This window comes from Athene cunicularia, assembly GCF_003259725.1.
Source record: "Athene cunicularia isolate RWA chromosome 12 unlocalized genomic scaffold, athCun1 chr12_part1, whole genome shotgun sequence".
NCBI classification, from domain to species: domain Eukaryota; kingdom Metazoa; phylum Chordata; class Aves; order Strigiformes; family Strigidae; genus Athene; species Athene cunicularia.
In genome coordinates this window covers 19,248,127-19,267,345 of record NW_020799116.1, presented here as the reverse complement: position 1 = coordinate 19,267,345, position 19,219 = coordinate 19,248,127, and the positions used below count along the sequence as shown (strand labels likewise).

General features: G+C 44.6%; 1 protein-coding gene across 5 annotated transcripts in view; it reads right to left on the bottom strand.

The window, feature by feature from the left end:
* Positions 1–19,219, bottom strand: part of RAD54L2 (RAD54 like 2) — a 50,668-nt gene that overhangs the window by 14,371 nt on the left and 17,078 nt on the right. For all 5 annotated transcript variants that reach the window (XM_026857312.1, XM_026857317.1, XM_026857313.1 and 2 more), the window contains 8 exons: positions 7,844–8,042; positions 6,215–6,354; positions 4,476–4,607; positions 3,484–3,716; positions 2,819–3,001; positions 2,409–2,542; positions 914–1,110; positions 39–381 (listed from right to left, as the gene is read on the bottom strand). In XM_026857312.1, the coding sequence (XP_026713113.1) occupies positions 39–381; positions 914–1,110; positions 2,409–2,542; positions 2,819–3,001; positions 3,484–3,716; positions 4,476–4,607; positions 6,215–6,354; positions 7,844–8,042 (1,561 nt within the window). The remainder of the gene's footprint in view (positions 1–38; positions 382–913; positions 1,111–2,408; positions 2,543–2,818; positions 3,002–3,483; positions 3,717–4,475; positions 4,608–6,214; positions 6,355–7,843; positions 8,043–19,219) is intronic.

Genomic DNA, 19,219 nt, shown 5'->3' with positions numbered 1-19,219 from the left:
GCATGGACTACACCGTTAAGAACTCATTGTGGACTCACCGCTGCACAAAGCCTTCCAGCAGGCTATGCAGGACATGACTGCGATACCTCATGAGACGGACATCTTGAGGGGTGCTGTCAATACACTGCCCGTTCAGGATGGGGCGCTCAAACATGTTGCTGAATTCCTGCCGTGAGCCTAGAAAGTCAGGTCGGACAAAGTCTACCATGCACCAATACTCAATGAGGTTGTTCTGGAGCGGGTAGCCAGTCAGCACTACTCGCCGGCGGGAGCGGATGTTCTTCAGGGCCTGTGAAGTGCTGGCATGGCAGTTCTTTATCCTGTGCCCCTCATCACAAATAACCACATCTGGGCCAGGCCGAGACAAAGCCTTCTCAATCCCTGAGGACAAGAAATGTTAAGTGTCAGTTAGAGATGAGTAAGACAAAGTTCTAGTTTTATAGGGTCACAAACTTCCCGAAAACATGGATAGTTCTGAAAGACAAAAAACCTCTCAGTATTCATGGGTAGCAAAGAGCAAGGCTGATTCAGGAAATAAAATGTGACTAGACACTACCTCCAATTTAGCATAATGTGGTAATGACCAGACATGACTGTCCACTGATTTCTGCTCAATGACCTGCATTGCATCAAGTTGGGTGTCTTGCATCACATCAGACTGGCAAATCTCACCCAGACAAATCCCCGAGTTCATTGTACTGCCTTCCATGCTTACTTGCAGCTACTACAAGAAATTAAAGAATCAACCAAAGCTCCACAACCTTCTGCCTCCAAAGACACGATCCTGCCTAGCAAAGTTTGATCATGGCAGGGATGCTAAAAGCAAGTTATAGGTTGTTTCCCTGTGCTGCCAGAGTTGATATCCAGCTAGACAACTGGATCACACTCTCTCTCTTAAGGACTGGCCTCCCACCTTTCAGCAGCTCTTGCTGCCTGTCTTCCTCATCCAAGTCAATAATGACAGGGACAGCTTGTTTCTTTGTTTTCTTCTTCCTGCCAGTGGCAAAGGACTTCTTCAGTGAGAGGAGACGGTACATCTCATATCCCATCAGCAGCACACCACCTTCTATCACCCAGTCATTCACCACCTTTGCACGTGCAGCTGTTGTCCTGCAAAGCAAGCAAACAAATAAACAAACCAACCAAATAAACTGTAAGCTTTCTCTCCAGTTTCAGTTTGAACCATTGGATTGGAGTCTGATTAGAAAAAAGACCCATTCAATTAATTGAAGTACTTTCTCACATCAAACCAAACAGAGGAATACAATGAAGTTTCTTTAGGAGACAACATGGTACAGAAGAAAAGAAAAAAAAACCTTTTATGTGCTACAGGTAACAGGGTTACGATTGAGAAATCCTTACAGGAACTGAGCTATAGAAGTTTGTCATGTACAAAAGCATATCAAACTTGAGAATATCCTTTTTAAAGAGCTGTTGAGGAGACTGCCTCTGCAAAAACCATTTTCAGAACAAGCTGCTAATGTGCGTGGTTGTAATCGTCTAGTCGTTTATCCCTTGTTGTTGTCTCTTCCAATGCTACCATCTCTCAATTATTCCTTCCCTGCTAGCCTGCTCAGAACTGGTTCAGATCGAGACACTGTCCTCACTCAATCCTCCCAGAGGACATCAGATCCCATCCAATAGTAAACACATGGCTGGAGTAGCATCAGTAGATTCACAGTACTTTCCAGCCAGAAGATGAAGACCTCAACAGATGAACATAGCTGATGAACTGAGAGCTCCCTAGAATCACTACACTGTCCTGACCCATGCAAGAAAAATGAGCCAGAAAGAAGCAGAGATCCACAAGCCAGGAATACACTCTACACCAGGCTGTAACTGCAATCACTGATCTCTCCTTTCTGGACAAGGAGGCTTTGTATAACTTGCCAGAATCCCTCAAGGACAACACAATTCACAGAAAGTCACAGTGTCAGGTAGAGGAATCCTTAAGTGTGTGAAAAATCTCGGGGAAAAAAACCCCAACTCATATTTAAAATACAAGCAACATGTTTTAGAGGAGGCACATGTCTTGGGAATCCCAGGACTCTGACAGGACTAGCAGCGTACCACGAGAAACAAACCACAGCACTTCTGCTCCTCTCTGCAGAAGTAGCTGTCTCTGCAACTGGGTTCCTGATCTCAGCATACACGGAAGAACAGAAAGGCACATTAGCAGTGTGAGAAGGAAGTAAAAGATCCTAATATTGAATGAAAGAGACAATAAATCTCTCACAGACATCAAAATCCTCCCCTCAAGATGGCATCCACAACAAACGCGCAGTTGGAAAGATCTGGGAGTTGAGGGCACAGAATTAGCCCAGACTAAACAGTCTGCAACAGCAATTCTCATGACAGTTCTGTAAGATGCAGTCCAAGAGCTCAGAAGGGATTCTAATAGCACCTACTTGTGTTCATCATTCAGGATGTGGACTTTGAAGGTGCGAGGCTGAACCTCTTTGGAGTCATAATCAGCAGGAAGGTTTTCAGGTGCTGGGAGCCACATGTTGAATTCTGCTAGCCAGTTTTGGAGTGTATTCACCTGAAACAGTTAGCCATGGAAGGATTAAAACCCCCATGTAAGTCACTCTGATTTTAAGAAAAAAAAATGAGAATAGGGAATGACACCCAGCCATGCCCAGACAGAAGGAGCAGACTACAGCATGCAAACTCAGGGACACAGGGAATGAAAGAGAGAGAAGAACAGCAAGGGTTTGATAAAGCTTCATGTGAGACAGGACACTAATCAATCTTCTCTACACAAAGAAAGTAGTGGTGCAAGGAAGCCCCTCAGCCAGACCCTCACGTGGCTACTTACAGGTACAATGGCAAGAACAGTCTTTGCTTCCGTGTGGCGGAAAAGTACATCCAAGAAAGAGATGACCTGTATGGTCTTGCCCAGGCCCATGCTATGTGCTAAAATACACCCAAACCCACTGCTGGTTTTAAATCTCTCCAAGGACTCGACCAAGTTGTCATACAGGAATCGGATTCCACCAATCTAGACAGAAAAGCAGAAAAAGTGGTGGGAGAACAAAACCAAGATGGGTATGAACTTACAGAGCAGTAAGCACATTAGAATTGCATAACTGTGAAAATAAAGGGGGGGTTTCAAGTTTACTACAGTAATCGAGGGAAGGCTCAGAACATCAGTGTTTTTAGATACTTATAAAACTTCCTGAAAATATACTAATAAATCAAAATTCATTTGAAGACAGAGAATCTGAATTATGGTTGATTAGTTTGTTTATAAATATAATTTTATTTTTAAAACGTTCATCTAAATATGCAAAAGCCTGATGATAACAACAGCCAAAATTATACATAGCCCTGGCCTTCCTTTAAGTTGTCCTTATCATTTGACTGTCCACGACAGCCACCACCACAACCAGACTGGTCACAGAGCTCACCAAAGAACTTCTGCTGAGACTACAAGACCAATTTGCCCGAATTCATTGCATTTTCAAGGTTAACAGAGCCTACCTGATGAGGTTTTACTGCATGTGCAAGCTGGGGAGCCAGGAAAATGTCCTCCTCATTTGGTGGATGATTGATGTTGACAATGACTTGCCCCAGAGCATCTGACTGATTTAAGGCATCATTCACATGAGAGCCACTGCTCTCTTCACTGCCATCCTCCTCCGCTTCATTGCCAGAGTCACTACTGTCCACAATTTGGAGGGCATCATCCTCTCCTGAACTCAGCTCAATCACTTCTATAAAGTATCCAAAACAAGAGAGAATAAGGGCAAAGGTTAACGACATCAGAGTTTATCATGCATGGAAAAAAATCATATCAAGAAAATAAGGCTACTCCCCTTTTGCAATTCTACAATGGCCTAATGGCCTATTCTGATCAAGCAAGCACAACAGAGGCACACAACAGGCCCCTCAGACCAGTATATAAAAGCATGATTTTTCCTGAGTTTCCCTGTGTTTCAGAGAACATTAATTTGGGCTGATTCAAACAGAACATGAGACAGTTTCTGTAAGCATTTTATGTTCTCCTCCGTATGTCCTCTTAATTCCCAAACCCAGACATGTATTTTATCTGTTCATACAGTGTCTAAGGACCACCAAGGAAATCAGCTGGAAGTACTCTACCAGTTTTGGTATAAAGGAGTCAGGTTAGATCCATTTGGGTCAAGGGACACAAAACCCACTTTCAGTTGCAGATCTGAATATTTAGATGCTCCTTTTATACACAGCAGATCATGTAAGCATTCTTCATCAGAGCACTTAGCAAAATTAAGTGCATTTATAAAGTAGAAATAATCACAAGTTTGCAAGAGTGCTTGATTGGCCATTTTATGTATGTTAGTTTAGGACTCAAAGGCCAGAACTGTAGACCAATAGGTCTACAAAAATCTGAAGTGATTCACTATTGGAACATCTGACTAGATGGGAACAGGAGACTTGGGGCTAAATAAACAGCAAATTGTGAGAAGACCAGGCTGAGGCAATTAGTCACTTACCATCTTTAATGCTATTTTTTCCTTTAGCATCATCTTCACTGCCACTGCTGGTACTATCTAGGCAGATCACTTCCTCAGCCAGGACCTGAGGGGGGAGCTGGGTAGCCTCTGCTGTTCTGAAAACGATGTCCTCTACAAACATAAATTACAAACAATAAGTAATTCATAATAATGGGGAAGGAGACAAAACTGTTCAAAAACCAGACAGTATTTCCTTCCACTTTTGCTCCAATAACTTAGTCCTGGAATTTTCCATAACAGACTCTCACTGTCTACAATACTGCTATGACTCAGCTTCCTGGGTCACAATCTCCTCCTTTCTCAATATGCTGAAACAATAGCCCATTGCTGATGGCACCCTCTCTATTGCATGCCCTGGCTGGGGCACACTGACCACGCAACATGCTAAAGTCTCTTTTTTTTTTTTTTTGCTCTCAGAAGTAAAAGCTGTTTTTCATCCAGCAGAGAAAGTACCAACTGCTGAAGGGATGATAACTGTTAGTAGGGACACTGTAATAATTATATCCCACATACCATAAACAACGTTTGCTGATCAAGACCATTTGTTTGTATGTTTAAGCATTGCCATGTGGGGAGAAAGGCTAGCTAACAGGGCCAAATAAGCACCGCTGCAGTGACTCAGCCAGCAACGGCGTTCTTCTGGGGCTACAACCTGCTCTGCAACAGCTAGAGTGCTTTAAATAGCTCTTACTCCTTCCCCCTTCCACCCCCCCCATCCACCCCCCCCATGTAAAAATGTTTTGAACACTTGCACTTAAGGGAGAATATACATTTTCTCAAGAGGCAAAGTCAACTCAAGAACTCCTTACTCCCAACACCTTCCAACTGCACTCCTCTGCCCTTTACACCAGTCTGAGAGGCTGTGCTATAAATTAGATCAGTGAAATGATCTGGGTTAGAAGACAATGAGAGATGACATATTGATCAAAAGACAAGAGTGATGCTGAACCATTTATACTGCCTACTATTTCACTGCTTGCTAAAACATGCAAGAAAGGACAAGGTTACATCATGAACATATGTACACCCAGTCTATTGCTCCACTACCCCTAGAACCAGGCCCATGCATTACCAATGAGACCATTCACAGTACAAATATGATCTGAACCAAGGACATGGCATTTCTGTCAAGTACATTGCTTTAAGCTTCCATACTGTTGAAAAGACAAGAGAGACCTGTTCCAGCATCCTGCTTACACACAATCAACTTGTCAAAATATCTTAACAAAAGTTACCTGATACCTTTTACCATACAGCCACAGCATCTTGATTCAGAACTAGCTCAGAAGTGGGACTACATTGAACCAAAAGGGGTTTGGAACTGTTGTTTCAAGAGTTTACACTTGGAAGTCCAAGTGCAGCACAGAATCACAGAATGGTTTGGGTTGGAAGGGACCTTTAAAGCTTATCTAGTCCAACCCCTCTGCAATACGTAGGGACATCTTCAACTAGATCAGGTTGCCCAAAGCCTCGTCCAACCTGACCTTGAACGTTTCCAGGGATGGGACATCTACCACCTCTCTGGGCAGCCTGTGTCAGTGTTTCACCACCCTCAGCATAAAAAATTTCTTCCTTATATCTAGTCTGAATCTACCTTCTTTTAGTTTAAAACCATTACCCCTTGTCCTATCATGGACAAGCATAGCATTACCTTCTTCTTCTTTCAGCTTCTATCCTTAAAAAAAACATTGCTTCAGGTGGCATCTCTCACTGCTTACCAGGAAGAAACTCTAGGGGTACGGTTGGTATAGTGGCTGGATAATCCTTCCGCTGCTGCTCTAGCCGTTTCCTTCTCTCCAACTCTTCCTGCTGGGCTGCTTTTGTCACGGCTTCCAGTTGGTCTTCACGCAACAGCTTTCTGAACACAGGAGCAAAGAGAGAAACATGATTTGGTTACATTCTGAACAATTTTTTCCAAAAATTTGAATGGCTGTACAGCTGGCTCAAAAGATGATTGACAAGCTCCAGGTAGCTTGTCAGATACACAGGGTAGAAACATCATCATCAAAAGCTACAAATTTTACAGCTATTTCAAGACTCTGCTTTCCAGCTACAGGTAACACAACTATTGGTCAAGGAAAGGAAAATAATGAAAGGAGGAAAATAATGAAAAATGAAAGGAGGAAAATAATGAAAGGAGGAAAATAATGAAAGGAGGAAAATAATGAAAGGAGGAAAATAATGAAAGGAGGAAAAATGTGAGTGGGTAAGTATATACTTAAACTAGGTTATCACAGACTAGTTCTTCTGTCTGAAAACATGTTATTTATTGCTACGCAGTTTATAAACAGAAAATGCACAAAGTCGTACAAAGAAGATATATGGGAAGAAAAGGCATCAATTCTTCCCCCACGGAAAGTCATCTCCCTGATTCTCCTCTGTCATAGTATTTTCAGGAACTAGGATCTCTAATGGCTTTAACAATTGTTTCAAATGATGCTCTCAAAGCACTTTACTTTTACAAGTAATTTTCTTTACTTCCAAAAGTTGCTTTCCCCCCACTTCAGTTTCACATGTGCAGCCGTGGAAACAAAGGCTCTTTTGCCAGAGGAAAGGTACAGTACAAGCAGTGGTAAAATCCAGCTCCCTCAATCTGGCCTTTAAACCTACCCATCTTCTCCATCCTACTGAAGTCTCAGTTTCCAAGGCCTACTCAATGGCCATTCCTTCAGCAATAAGAAAATCAATCTGCACAAGCTTAAATATGAACCAAAGACCACCAGCATGTTACATACAGGGCAAAAGAGACACTTCCTGCCACAGGAGTTCCTGCTCCATTATGACTCCTCAGAGAATTTTAGATCCCCTAGAACAAAATTTCATAGCTAATTACCACCTCACAACTTGTCCCAGAATATATGTGGTGACTTACACAATTACTGCTTTATAAAATCCAGGCGAAACTGATTTCCAACATTTCAGTCACCAGTTACAGCATCAGCATTCCTGCCAACAAGTACCCAGGATAGTAGAGGGAAGAAATGTATTTTACTCTGTTTGCAATAGGATGCCCATCAGCAGATATCTGAAACTGGATGTTTACTTAATGATGGTACTATTTTTCAATTACATGTCTTAAAGGCCAGCAGCAAATACACAATTTTTGCAGTATATTCCATAACCAAATATTCGCTCTTCTGAAATACCAAACAAGTCTGCACCCACATACAGTACTCCAGTCTGAGATCATACTACTCCCACTGGTGAAATCCTAAGGTTTTGGAAAAGAAAAGCCATCTGGTTCGCTGGCAGTGGCAAAATGTAGCTCAGAAGCAACGTCCAGAAATTCTGTTTTTACCCAAAGGGCTATATAGGACCCTAGCTTTTTCTGTCTTGCTGCTGCTTACCGTATGTTCCTCCGCATGTGAGATGGTTTCTGAGCCCTCTTCTTTTTGGTGTCCTCAGAGGCCAGGCTCTTGTGCTGGTTCTGCAAGAGTCGCTCTGCCCGCTCACTCTGAGATGAGGTAGTTGAAGTAGAGCGCTGCCATTCTCCATCCTCTGCATGTTCAACACGGTCACCGCTGAACACAGCTTCCTGGGGTTGGTCTGAAAAGACAAGGAGGTAATGACATCAGAACAACTGTCCTAGGCTGGCAGCTGGCTTTTACACGAGCATTCATCAGGATTTGGGGTGAATGGGAATCAAGAATCCCTGTTCTCACTCGTTTGCAAGCATGTTTCTCTGAGGGTCAAAACTGGGTCCTTTCCAACAGCCACCATCAAAGACTGTTAAAAAGTTTTACAGTGAAGGGTCTGTTTCCAGTGAAAGCCAAGACTAACACCACCCAACCCAGCCCAAAAGTGTCCTGACAAGAAAACAAGGCAAAATTATTTCAGTCCGTGAGGACCACTTGCTGCCCCTAAGGGACTGTTTTCCTACAGGGTTCAATGAACTCTGATTAAAACATGGGACACAAATCTCATTTTCTTTCTTTCACAGCATTCAAGTGGGGCAGAAATTTCCATTTATGTGACACCTGTGTAACCATCTTCCAAGTTAACAGAACATACCATGCAAGAGGTTATCTGGTTCAAATACTAGGTCATGGCTTAGCAAGCAACTCGGTTGTTTTATCACCAGCTCCACTCATTATTTAAATGGCAATTTCTGGCAAGCTTTTTCAATAACAAAAAGCAAATGGCAATACTCTTTCCCCACTATAAATCACACATTTCCCTTTTTCTCGGCATTCTCCTATTTTCAGACTTCCATTAGTGGCTGATTTCATTCTTAAAGCACTATGTGAAATGACACCTTGTTCTATGTGACATTTTGCTCTTCAACAGGCTGCCAGTGACCAAACTAATGCTTGCACAGCACAGAAAGGAAATGTTTCTGTTCAAAAGCTTCCCTTGAAGTAAACTGTTTCTGACAAGCCTTGTAATAGCTTCTTTGAAGCATCTTGTCCCCTTGTGTCAGGCAAAGAGATACCCTGAATCTCATCTCATAATCAGCTTTCTTGCTTATACTGTGTATCTGAGCTAATGACTGAATTGAAATGACAATTAGACAGAACTTTGAAGGAAAGAAGACATCAGTGCAGAAGAATGTGGCAGATTAAGTAATACAGAGCTAACAAGCATCACATTGTGACTCCATGGGATCTGGAGACAAAGAACATCCCTTCTCAAAAAAGCTGGGAGCTTAAATGAAGGATGCATCAGTGCAGCATGTTGCATATACAGGCACCTCTGCAGCTGCCACATTTAATATGCCTATTAAATTAACCTTATCACCAGTATCACCTCTTAAAATTGAGATGACAAGAACTAGATTCACACCTTGGTCAAAAGCACTGACTGTGCAAGCTTCCTCTCCAGACATCCCACCAGGCCTGCCTCAGCATTTGCCCGAAGTCTATGTCAGAATCCATTTTGGACTTCAGGGCTCACCCCACCATGGACCAATACCAGTAGAGCAGCTCAAACATTTCTGTGAACATCAGTCCCAGCAAGTCCTACACATACTGGAAAAACAGGTATCCACAACTTATGGGATGAAACAGATCTCACAATGAATGCAAGAGTTATGTTGCATGTGAAGATAAAGGCAAAGGGGTTCGCTGCTACAGTCACAGTAGTTCTACCACAGCCAAGGTCTTGGAGCCATGTCCTCCCCACCATGACTCCTTAAGTTTACAAGCTCAGACATCACACATCACATACACTTGCAGACAGAGAACTGTGCTGGGAATAAACCCAGTTTCCCAGGCTTCCCAGACAACAGCTCTGCTATTTCAGCTACAGACACATTTCAGTCACATTACCTGCAATTCTTCAGCACTGTTTCCTTCCCCCCACCCCTCTGGACTCCTGGTTATATAACTAGATCAAAAGATTGGATGAAATAGGGCAAAGGGAAGCAGGGAGGCTGCACATGTGATCACATTCTCCCAGATGAGTCATTAAAGCAGTGACTACCCCGAGACAAACACTGCCATGGTTACATTGCTGCCATCTCACTCTGGGCCCAGGGGACCTTGACAAGACATCAGAGAGCAAAGTCAGGCTGTTTGGAAAAGGAAGCACTTCCCTCCCCTGGTTACCTCCTTCAGCAGTGACTGCCACCTTCACTGTGCCAGGAAAGAGTGCCTTCAGGACGAGGGTGATGTTAACAAAATCCAAAGGCTCAGAAGCCCAAAGGTAAGGCCATTACATGTCTCTTCTGTATGCTTTCATATTTGTTGTGCAATCCCTATGTAGAGTCATCCCACCTCTGCATTTTGCCTTTTCTTTCCTTCTAATCATATGTAATACAAGTTGTGATGAAACCTACACACAGCTGGAACAGACAGGTTTTTTTTAAAATATAATTCTCATCTGAGCAGGAGCCTGAAGCCCAAAATCTGATGATAAATTTGGTCCTGCACTGAGTACAGGCCTTCATCCGCCACAGCCACGTCTGCTCAGGCTGATGTTTGTCCTGCCAATGCGAGTTCTGAGGTGAGGAACACAATCTGTGCCTCAGCCCACATTCCTGACACATACACATCTAGATACCAATCTCTTCTACACTAGTGACAGTACCACTGATTCAGCTGCGGTGGGATTCAGAGGACAGCCAGCTTCCTGAGGCTGGTCCCATCCTTGACACTACAATGAATAAAGCTGCTTTTCACAAAGCGTAGCTAACACAATGATAAATATCACAAGTCTAACCATGCAACAGTTCCCACCACACCTGTGACATGAGCTGGCAGTTGCTAGCAGGAACTGTTTTGTTGCTGTTTTGTATTAACTCCTGGTTGTGTACACAGCCTAAATCTTACTGCATATAAAAAGCAAGACTCCCTGCTGCAGCCACGTGGTTGTACTCAAGCATGGTGAGCTCCAAGCTGTGTAAGTGGGAGCCACACTGGGCCAGTAACACATTAAGAAACAGTAACCACACACACAAAACCCTATTTTGTATAAGAACAGGTTTGATCTTTGGGTTGGAGGGAGTGTGGGAACAGCCTTGTTGAACAGGTCCCATCAGGTAATCAATGGAATAATTCCTGCCCCAATTTTGCCAAGCCTACATCTACAACAGAAATGCAATTATGGTTTTGTAACAGAAGCTCAACACACTACTCTGACATGGCTATACAAGTAGCTTTTTACACAACACAAAAATTCATCAGCCATGTTTGCATGTTGACAACTGCCTGATCATGCTTAAGTTCTTAGTGCACTCTAGGAAGACCTGGGCAATTATCCACATTGCCTCAGTGCAAAAGCGTTGCCACCAACCCATGGGTAACAACCCAGCACAGCCTTGCACAGGGAGATCAGCCACACGTGCCCAAGCACAGCTGGGCAAAAGAGCAGGCCCAAGTCTGCTCAGCAGAAGACAGCCATGGGACAGTCATGGTCACCAACAAGGATGTAAACCCATCCCATACTTACCCACTGTGGGCACAGAATCAGCTGGAACAACAACTGCTGGGTTCAGACCAGCTGTTACACGTTTTGCACTGTGCTCATCAGAAGAGGCACCAGATCTAGAAAGAGGCTTTCCTAAGGGTAGTGGTGATAGCATCAATGCAGTGAGCTTGTCAAGCAGCTGCTCCTTCAGGTGGGTTACAGCTTTCCATCTGAGGGGTCTCCAAGCAGTTCCCACCAGTCCTCAGTTATAGACACCTGCACACACTCAGGCACTCTGTCCTGCAAGGTACCCTGAAAGCCAAAGGGGCACAACTATCCTTTCTCATGCACTTTTTGAGTTTAAAATGTGCCTGTACCATCACAACCCAATAGACCTGATTACAGCACGTCTCTGGTTTGTGCTGCAGACCAGGGGTTGCCAGTTTTCTTTGCTCACCACCCCCAGCTGTACATACAAGCAGGGGGAGGTGTTTGGCTTCTCGACCGACACTTGCAAATTACAGTTTAGAAGTCTCTGTAAGGAAAAGAGTCGTGACTGCTCTGTATGACTCTGCTTCATATGCTCCCTATGTGGTGTGACTGCCAGAGCTGCCCCAAAACAGTGCACACAGGTGTGACTCATGATGCATAACACAGCAAAAGATTTATCCCACAGTTAGGCACTTCCTCTTGTACCCAAACTTATAAAACTCACCTCATCACCTCCTTCTTGTAGAATACTCTCAGACTTCCCTTAAAACAGCACAGGATGCAGCCTGAAGAATATTCTCTAGGACCTTTGATTCAGCAGTGAATTGCTCTCAACACCTGAGCCTGCTCTGCAGAGAGGCTCAGGTTGCTGTGAAGTGTCATGAAGCAGCAGGTACATTTTGTCGAGGTGTGAGATTATTGCAACCAACATGGTCTTCTCTTGACACTGAGGTGTGTGAGAAAGTGTGTTATAGCTGCATCCAATCTCCACTCCAAGGCGAACCTCAGTAAGTCCAAATGTCTGTGCACAAGTAAACATCCACAGTTCAGATCTAGCAACGGTCCAGCACTCCTAGGAGTACAAAAATTGCCATTCAGGACAAGACTCGAGGGTCCCCTACCTGAGGCTGCTGACAAGAAGGTCCCAGAGACACCTCAGTGGACAAAACACTGTGTAAGATGGTTACTTCCTTGCTCCTCAGTTACTAGCTAGCTAACATGGCTAGCTAGAGGTACACCCTCCTCCTGGGAAGCCAACTTCTCTGCCTGTGTAGCTCCAATAACTCCAGGGAAGGCATACCACTGAAAACCAGATGCTTGTTTATGTCTAAAATCATTTCACTATGGAAACCCAGGATACCAAACAGCATTATTTTGTTGAGTCTTTGGGAATTATTTCCTACCCTAAGGACCGGGACGTGCATGCATGGTGAGAAGGTAGCTGCATGCAGAGCAGCGAGGAGTTAATTCTTGCTTTGGGAGCTCTCTTTTGTCCTGCACAAAGAGCAAGGAGCAGTTAAATATTATTGCAGGCGTTCTGGGAACATCCATGGAGTTTGTGGGCAATAGCTTGTCAGAGACTAGCTAGTACTAGCTAGTACTACTACAGCCAGTACTGAGCTGTCAAAGCAAGAATGGGAGGAGCACTGAGAGATGGCACAAGACTAATTGCACAGTTCCAGCAGCAACACTCGCAGTCACTGACACACTGAACTACAACTGTGCCAAAGGCTAGAGAAGCGACTGCAGAGCAAACCTGACTGCAAAGGCACTGACAGGTTGGAAAATGTTCTCTGGGGTTATGTGATGTTCTCCCAGTGCACTGGGCACTGGAGAGGTGTGTAGGTGATGCCAGAGTTCAACTGTAGTTGTCACCCAAAGAACATCAGTTCTCTAGCTGCAGCACAGCAATCATCTCAGAGGCTGGCAACAGAATGCTCTGGTTCATTCTGTATTCAGCTGTGGAATATAAATTAAACATGTTCAGAAAATTCTCTCCTTGTGCAGCTGTTGCATGGATGCCATGTAAGAAGGAAGGAGAGGTGTCTGCACAGAGCACCCTCTCACAGAGGCAGCATTATGAAAACACTTGAGCACCCCAAGGTTGAAGGCAGGAAATTCCTTTTGAAACCCCTCAAGGGTGGTGTAGGCAAAAGCAAAGATCAGAATCCCTTCCTCCAGGCCCCACCTGATGTAACATCGAGGAGAGCCGCAAATCTCCCGCGCAGGGCTTGACACACATCAGCACCCAGTTCCCTCCTCCCAGAGCACCAGGAAAGCCACCCTGTGTGGGGGGTGCAGCCCCCCTGGGATCCAGGGCCATGGCCACCCCCTGCAGCCCTTACCAGGGCAGCTAATTAGCAACAAGACTTTGTTCTGCTCAGAAAATAATCAGGCTCAGTCTTCGATGGCAGGACGCCCCTCCCAGCCACAACTGCTTAACAAAGCCCTAATTATGTAAGCATTACATAAGCCGGCACACCTACCCCCCCGCGCCTCAGCACCCGCCTGGCCGCACTCCCCGCCAGCATGCCGGGACCCCGCCGCAAGCAGGCACCCACTCGCTGACAGCACAAGAGCCAGCGCCGAGTCCTCCGAGAGGGGATCGGCCTTTTGTCTACGCTGGTGGGAGTACTCCTGTGCTTGTCTGGGTGCCCCCGCAGACGTCCTGCCCTCGCCAGGGCCCCGGCTGCGGGGAGCTCCCAGGCCAGGCGCGTTGCGCACCGGCCCAGAGAGCAGCGGGACCTGCGGCTCCCGGCCCCTTGCCGCATGCTGTCCCCGCTCGACTCCAGCAAAACACAGCCCACTGATGGGAGGAATGACCGATTTCCACCACTGCTCTCACCCCAGCTCTGCCGCCGGCTGCAATGGTTGGTGTCCTGCTGAGTCACAGCCACAGTACTGCAAGACACAAAGGCATCTTTCGGGCTGAGCCTGCCCAGCCCCAGAGCTTGCCTGCTCCCAGGGGAAGCTTCCCTCGCCTGTCAAACGACACGTACATCAGCTCTAACATCTTCATTCCTGTTGCTGATTTATCTAGGAGTTAACCACCTCAGGTCTGTTGTTCATACTTGTCACTGTAACCAGACACAGAGACTGTCATATTGGTATAACAAATAGCACTGCTTGAAGTCTGAGTAACACATTTTTCACTTCTCTAGATATCTGTAAAGCCATCAGTCACTGTGGGTTCAAGACACCTATGTGGAATCTGCAGATTACTGGTGAGAGATGGCAGACCGCCTCCATCCCCAGGCCAGGACCAGAGGATGGAGGGGAGAGATGTGAAATGAGCTCTGAAGAAAACACCCCCAGCACAGGCTCTGTGGGCCAGAGCATGGGGAGGGAGCCAGATCTGGAACACACAAAAGCCAAACCCATCTCCAGACTCCTCCTCGGGCAGGAAGTAAGCCCCAATCGATGGAAAACTTTAAAAGATAAATTATAAGGCAGCACTGCCCTCCTTTTTTTTTTTTCCTTCAGAGGTCTTTCAGCATATCAGTTACTGATGAGGTTATGCTGCAGAATAAAACTCCTTTCCTGACCCGAAGGAATCCTTCAGGAACAAAAGGCAGCAGAATTGAAAGGCAGGAGCAAGGAAGATACCACCCAAAAAACCAAAGGGAAAGGAAGCAGCCAAGAAGTGCCGAGAGGCAAACTGGAACATCAAACAGCCAACTTTGGTGACAGACAACATACCTTCTAGCTCTGAGATTATGCAAGCAGAACCAGGCCCCAAATACCCAAGAGCTCTTGTTCTGGCCAGGCCTCAACACTGCGGACGCTGAGACCCAGGTTACATAAACACCAAAGAGCACTTATATAACCATTGTATGGCACGGGCTTGCAGCCACCGGCACCCTGCGCCGCTGGAGTGTGGCAGGTAGCTGCTCCGGGCAGCCCCGCACCGGCAGCTGCACCCAGCCCCTTCGGGACCTCGCTCTCCTCCCTGCACAAGCCCCCCAAAATGCAGCCCAGGCGGGGTGCCCATCAGGTTGTTTTCCCTCTTGCAGACACCACAGAGGAAAGGTCGATGGTTACTCTGGAGCACTGGGCAATCTCATGTCCATTTCAAGCTCTGATACTTTCAAAGAAAGGTTGTGAAATTTCAAATCAAACATTTTCACAGCGCTTTGAGATGGCAAGAATCAGAAAAATGCAGAATGCTGCTACCTGGCATCACTCTTCTAGATATATAATCAAAGTTACATTTCCCAAGAAAAGTCCTCAAACCTAAAATGTAAACTGTCTCCTCCGCACAAGTTCCCCCCCCCCGCCTCTTGTACAGACACTGGAAGCATTAGTCAAGACAGGGAAACAAAGCCAGGAAACGCACCCCTTAAGGTAGCAAGTGAAGCAGGGATGGGTTACATTTGTCGTTTAGCAGGGGGTGTGAGAGAGCAACCAAGTTACATAAAACTACTGCACCAGAGTCAGGAAGTGTTTCAGGCTGAGTGCTGGGAAGTTTTCAACAAGCTGCACACAGGAGGGAACTGAAACCTCCCTTTTCTGGTTACCCCAGTTAACTAGTAACCCAGAATATAGTTTTGCCAACCAGATTACAAAAATTAGATCTAAACCACAAGTAACTGGATTTAAGCATCAGACCTTACTTATTTTCACATTAGTTCAGAACTTAAAAAAAAAAAAAAAAAAAAAAAGAAGTCTGCTCTATTTGTTAAGGTGGGTAAATACTGATTTAGGTAACAAAGATAAATTTCCCCTCCCAACTTCAGAAAATAGATGCATACGGGGGCTTGATATGTTCCCAGCACAGTGAATCCAGCTGGTTGCTACCATGACTCTTCTAGGGATGAATTTCAGGGACTAAGAAAAGAGGACGAGTAGGGGAGCAAGCATTCTGCATTATGCAATGATTACATAAGCATTAGTTTACACTAGGTAGCTGGGAGTTGTGGCATTAGCTTTACACCAGGTACCCTCAGAGCAATGAGAAATAATAAAGAAGGGATTATTGCTGCCACACGCTTCCAAGGCCACCAAAATGGCAAACAAACAACAAGTACAAACTGAACTTTAATCTCTGCCTCAAGCCTTCACCATAGCTTTGTTCAGGACCTGTTAACAGGGATGGGGCAGACAAGAGTTGATACTCCTAATTTATATGAGCAGCATGGGAAATAATCCCAGCATAAATCACCCTTCAGCATCTGAGTGCACCTTTGTTGTTGCTCACGATGGCAATGGTACAAGAGAGGAGAGATTTCAGAATTATAATACCTGGCATTTCCACTCTAGTTCAGTGTCAAAGAAGTTCGCAAGCATGACACTGTCCTCTCAATAACTGGTGAAACACCCTCCTGCCCATCTCGCAGAGGAGGAAACTAAGGAAAAGAAATCAGGTAGGCATCAGTAACTACCAAGTTGTTGGCTCCTTGTCCTATGCTCTGACCAACAGGCTCTCTTTCCTCTCATTAAATATAATTTCCTACTTGGAAAAACAAAACATAGTTGTGGATTTTTTTAGAACTGTAACAAAGCACAGAACTTCAGCTGCATTCCGTTATTCTGCTTCAGCCTCTAAAGTAATTTCAGAGGAATTTTAAAGGACTCTGTTTAATGAGGGAGGCATCACTTGGGAGAAAAATGCAAATTGTTGAGTTTGAGCCTGTGTGCCACTGCATTCCACTGGCACTTCTCCCATCAAATACAGCCAGAAAAGTGACCAAGAGCACTGGAGAAAGCTAATAAGACCAGGATGAAACATCATCACTCAAAGAACAATCTGTTTCTAGTTTTCCTTTTCAAAATATTGGTGCTGCTTTGTGTGCTGCTAAAGGAGTTTGACAAAGGGCTGCAAAGTTGGTCATGGCAATCAGACTCTCACAAACTGAAGTAACAATGTCACAAGGACACCCCCACCCAAAATATGTAACACCCCAAAAGCTAAGCCCTTTACAGCCTGGAAAAAAGACAAGCACTGCTTCCTTCAGAGGGCTGCTAAAATTACAACTACCTCTACGGTAAAAAAAGAAGCATATGCGAATATGGGGAGAAGACATGGCTCTTTAACCATGGGGCATTTACCTTGCAGGGCAACAGCTTATTTTCAAATGGGCTATAGGTAGTGTACTTCAAAAAACCTTGATTTACTACCTGGTGGGTGCTGCCAGAAAAATAATTAAAATCCCCTCTGACTTTCCAGAAACATTTATAAAATAATAAACAGATAGCACAGCACCGCATATACAAGCACTTGCTACTTTGAATGCCCCAAAGAAGTGTTCAGGCACCTAGAGTGAGAAAAAGCCACGTAAACCAGAGAAGAAAAGAAATACTGACCAGTGGTTGAAGCATAAACGCAGGGAAGAACACAATACCTCAGTTCTGCCCCAGACTCACTCTGTGACCTTGTGCAGTTTTATCATCCTTTCTGGGGACAAGGTGGCTATGGAGAAGTGGGACAGAGACCTTCCTGGATCCACCAGCCAGAGCACAACCACATTAGATCAGGTACAAATGTTTCCTCAAACAGAGATAACTTTCCCACTGGTAGAGCAGACTGTGATAAACCTTGCCGCAGACTTTAGAACTTGAGCAATGCTGTACAAGGAAGGTTCATTTGCACTCTTGCTCTCTTATATTTTTACAAATGACCCAAAAATACCTTTCCACCCCAAATTTTTGGAAGACCTCTAACCTTGCATTCTCCCTCCACCTATGACCTACAGTGTCTTTTCCAAAAACATCTTCCCCTCCCTGTCTTCTCTTTTTATACCTATTATCTAGATTGAGTTACATAAGCCACTTGTATCACCCAGATTCCTCATTTATCCAAACGAATTTTGTGTCATAATTCCTTTCTCTTCTCAGTTCACACTCTCCAGAATTTGCTTCTTTGTCCTGCCATCACAACCAGAGAAATAAAAAAGCAAGAAAAGATGGATTTTTTTTTGCTAGAATCCACTCCTCCCACCAATGGACAATAAATACTGCATGGTTTATTTCTACAAAAACTCCTCATGAAGACCACACTGCACTAGACTCCTATAATAAAGGAGAAACACAGAGCTGGAAGTTCTGGGGACCATTTTTGACCAACCTATTAAATTCATAGCACAAACTCTGGAGGTATTTGCTACGTGTTCAGCACAAGGTGGAAGAAGCTTGGCATGCCTGAGTACCTGACCTCAAAGTAACAAGTTAAATTACAAATTTAGAAAGTTCTTCAAATTTGAACAAAGTTTTTTCTCCAACACATAACATTGATCTACCAGCAAGCAAACTAAGTGGCAGCCATCCCCAAACTGTAAACTTGTATTAGGGTTTCACCAGCATCTTCCATTTGATGGGAGGAAAAAAAAAAAAGGCAAGTAGCTCTTAGTCTATTAAGCACTAATTAGGGGATCTGGAGCAAGCAGCAACAGCTCTGCCTGGTGCCCAGACTGCTGCCCAGTCAGCAAGTCACCAAATATTTCACTGACAAGAGAAGCTTTTAAAACTCTTATTGAGTAGGATGTTGGGGTAAAGTATATCCAGAAAATTGAAGGGGGTAGGGGAGAGGACACTAGATATAAAATCATACTGATGTTAACAGTTGCCTCCTCTCTTGATAAAAATTACTTTTGCAGCATTACAATATGACAGCAGCAGAAACAATAACAGCTAAACCCAGAATGTCCTATCACCAAAGCACATTAAAAGGACAAAGGAAGAATGAGCTTCCTTCTCATATCACCTCCATCAAACTAACAAACACTGCAAGACTCTGAAAAATTCAACCATTTCCATACTTGCCAGGTAGGCAGCAAATTAAAACCAGAGCCCCTGAGCCTCAGTTCCTGATGCACTTTGCTACCTACTACTGAGTAGGGTATTCCTGCACAGGGGATGATCTGTAACAGGACAGCAAGAGGGAACAGAAA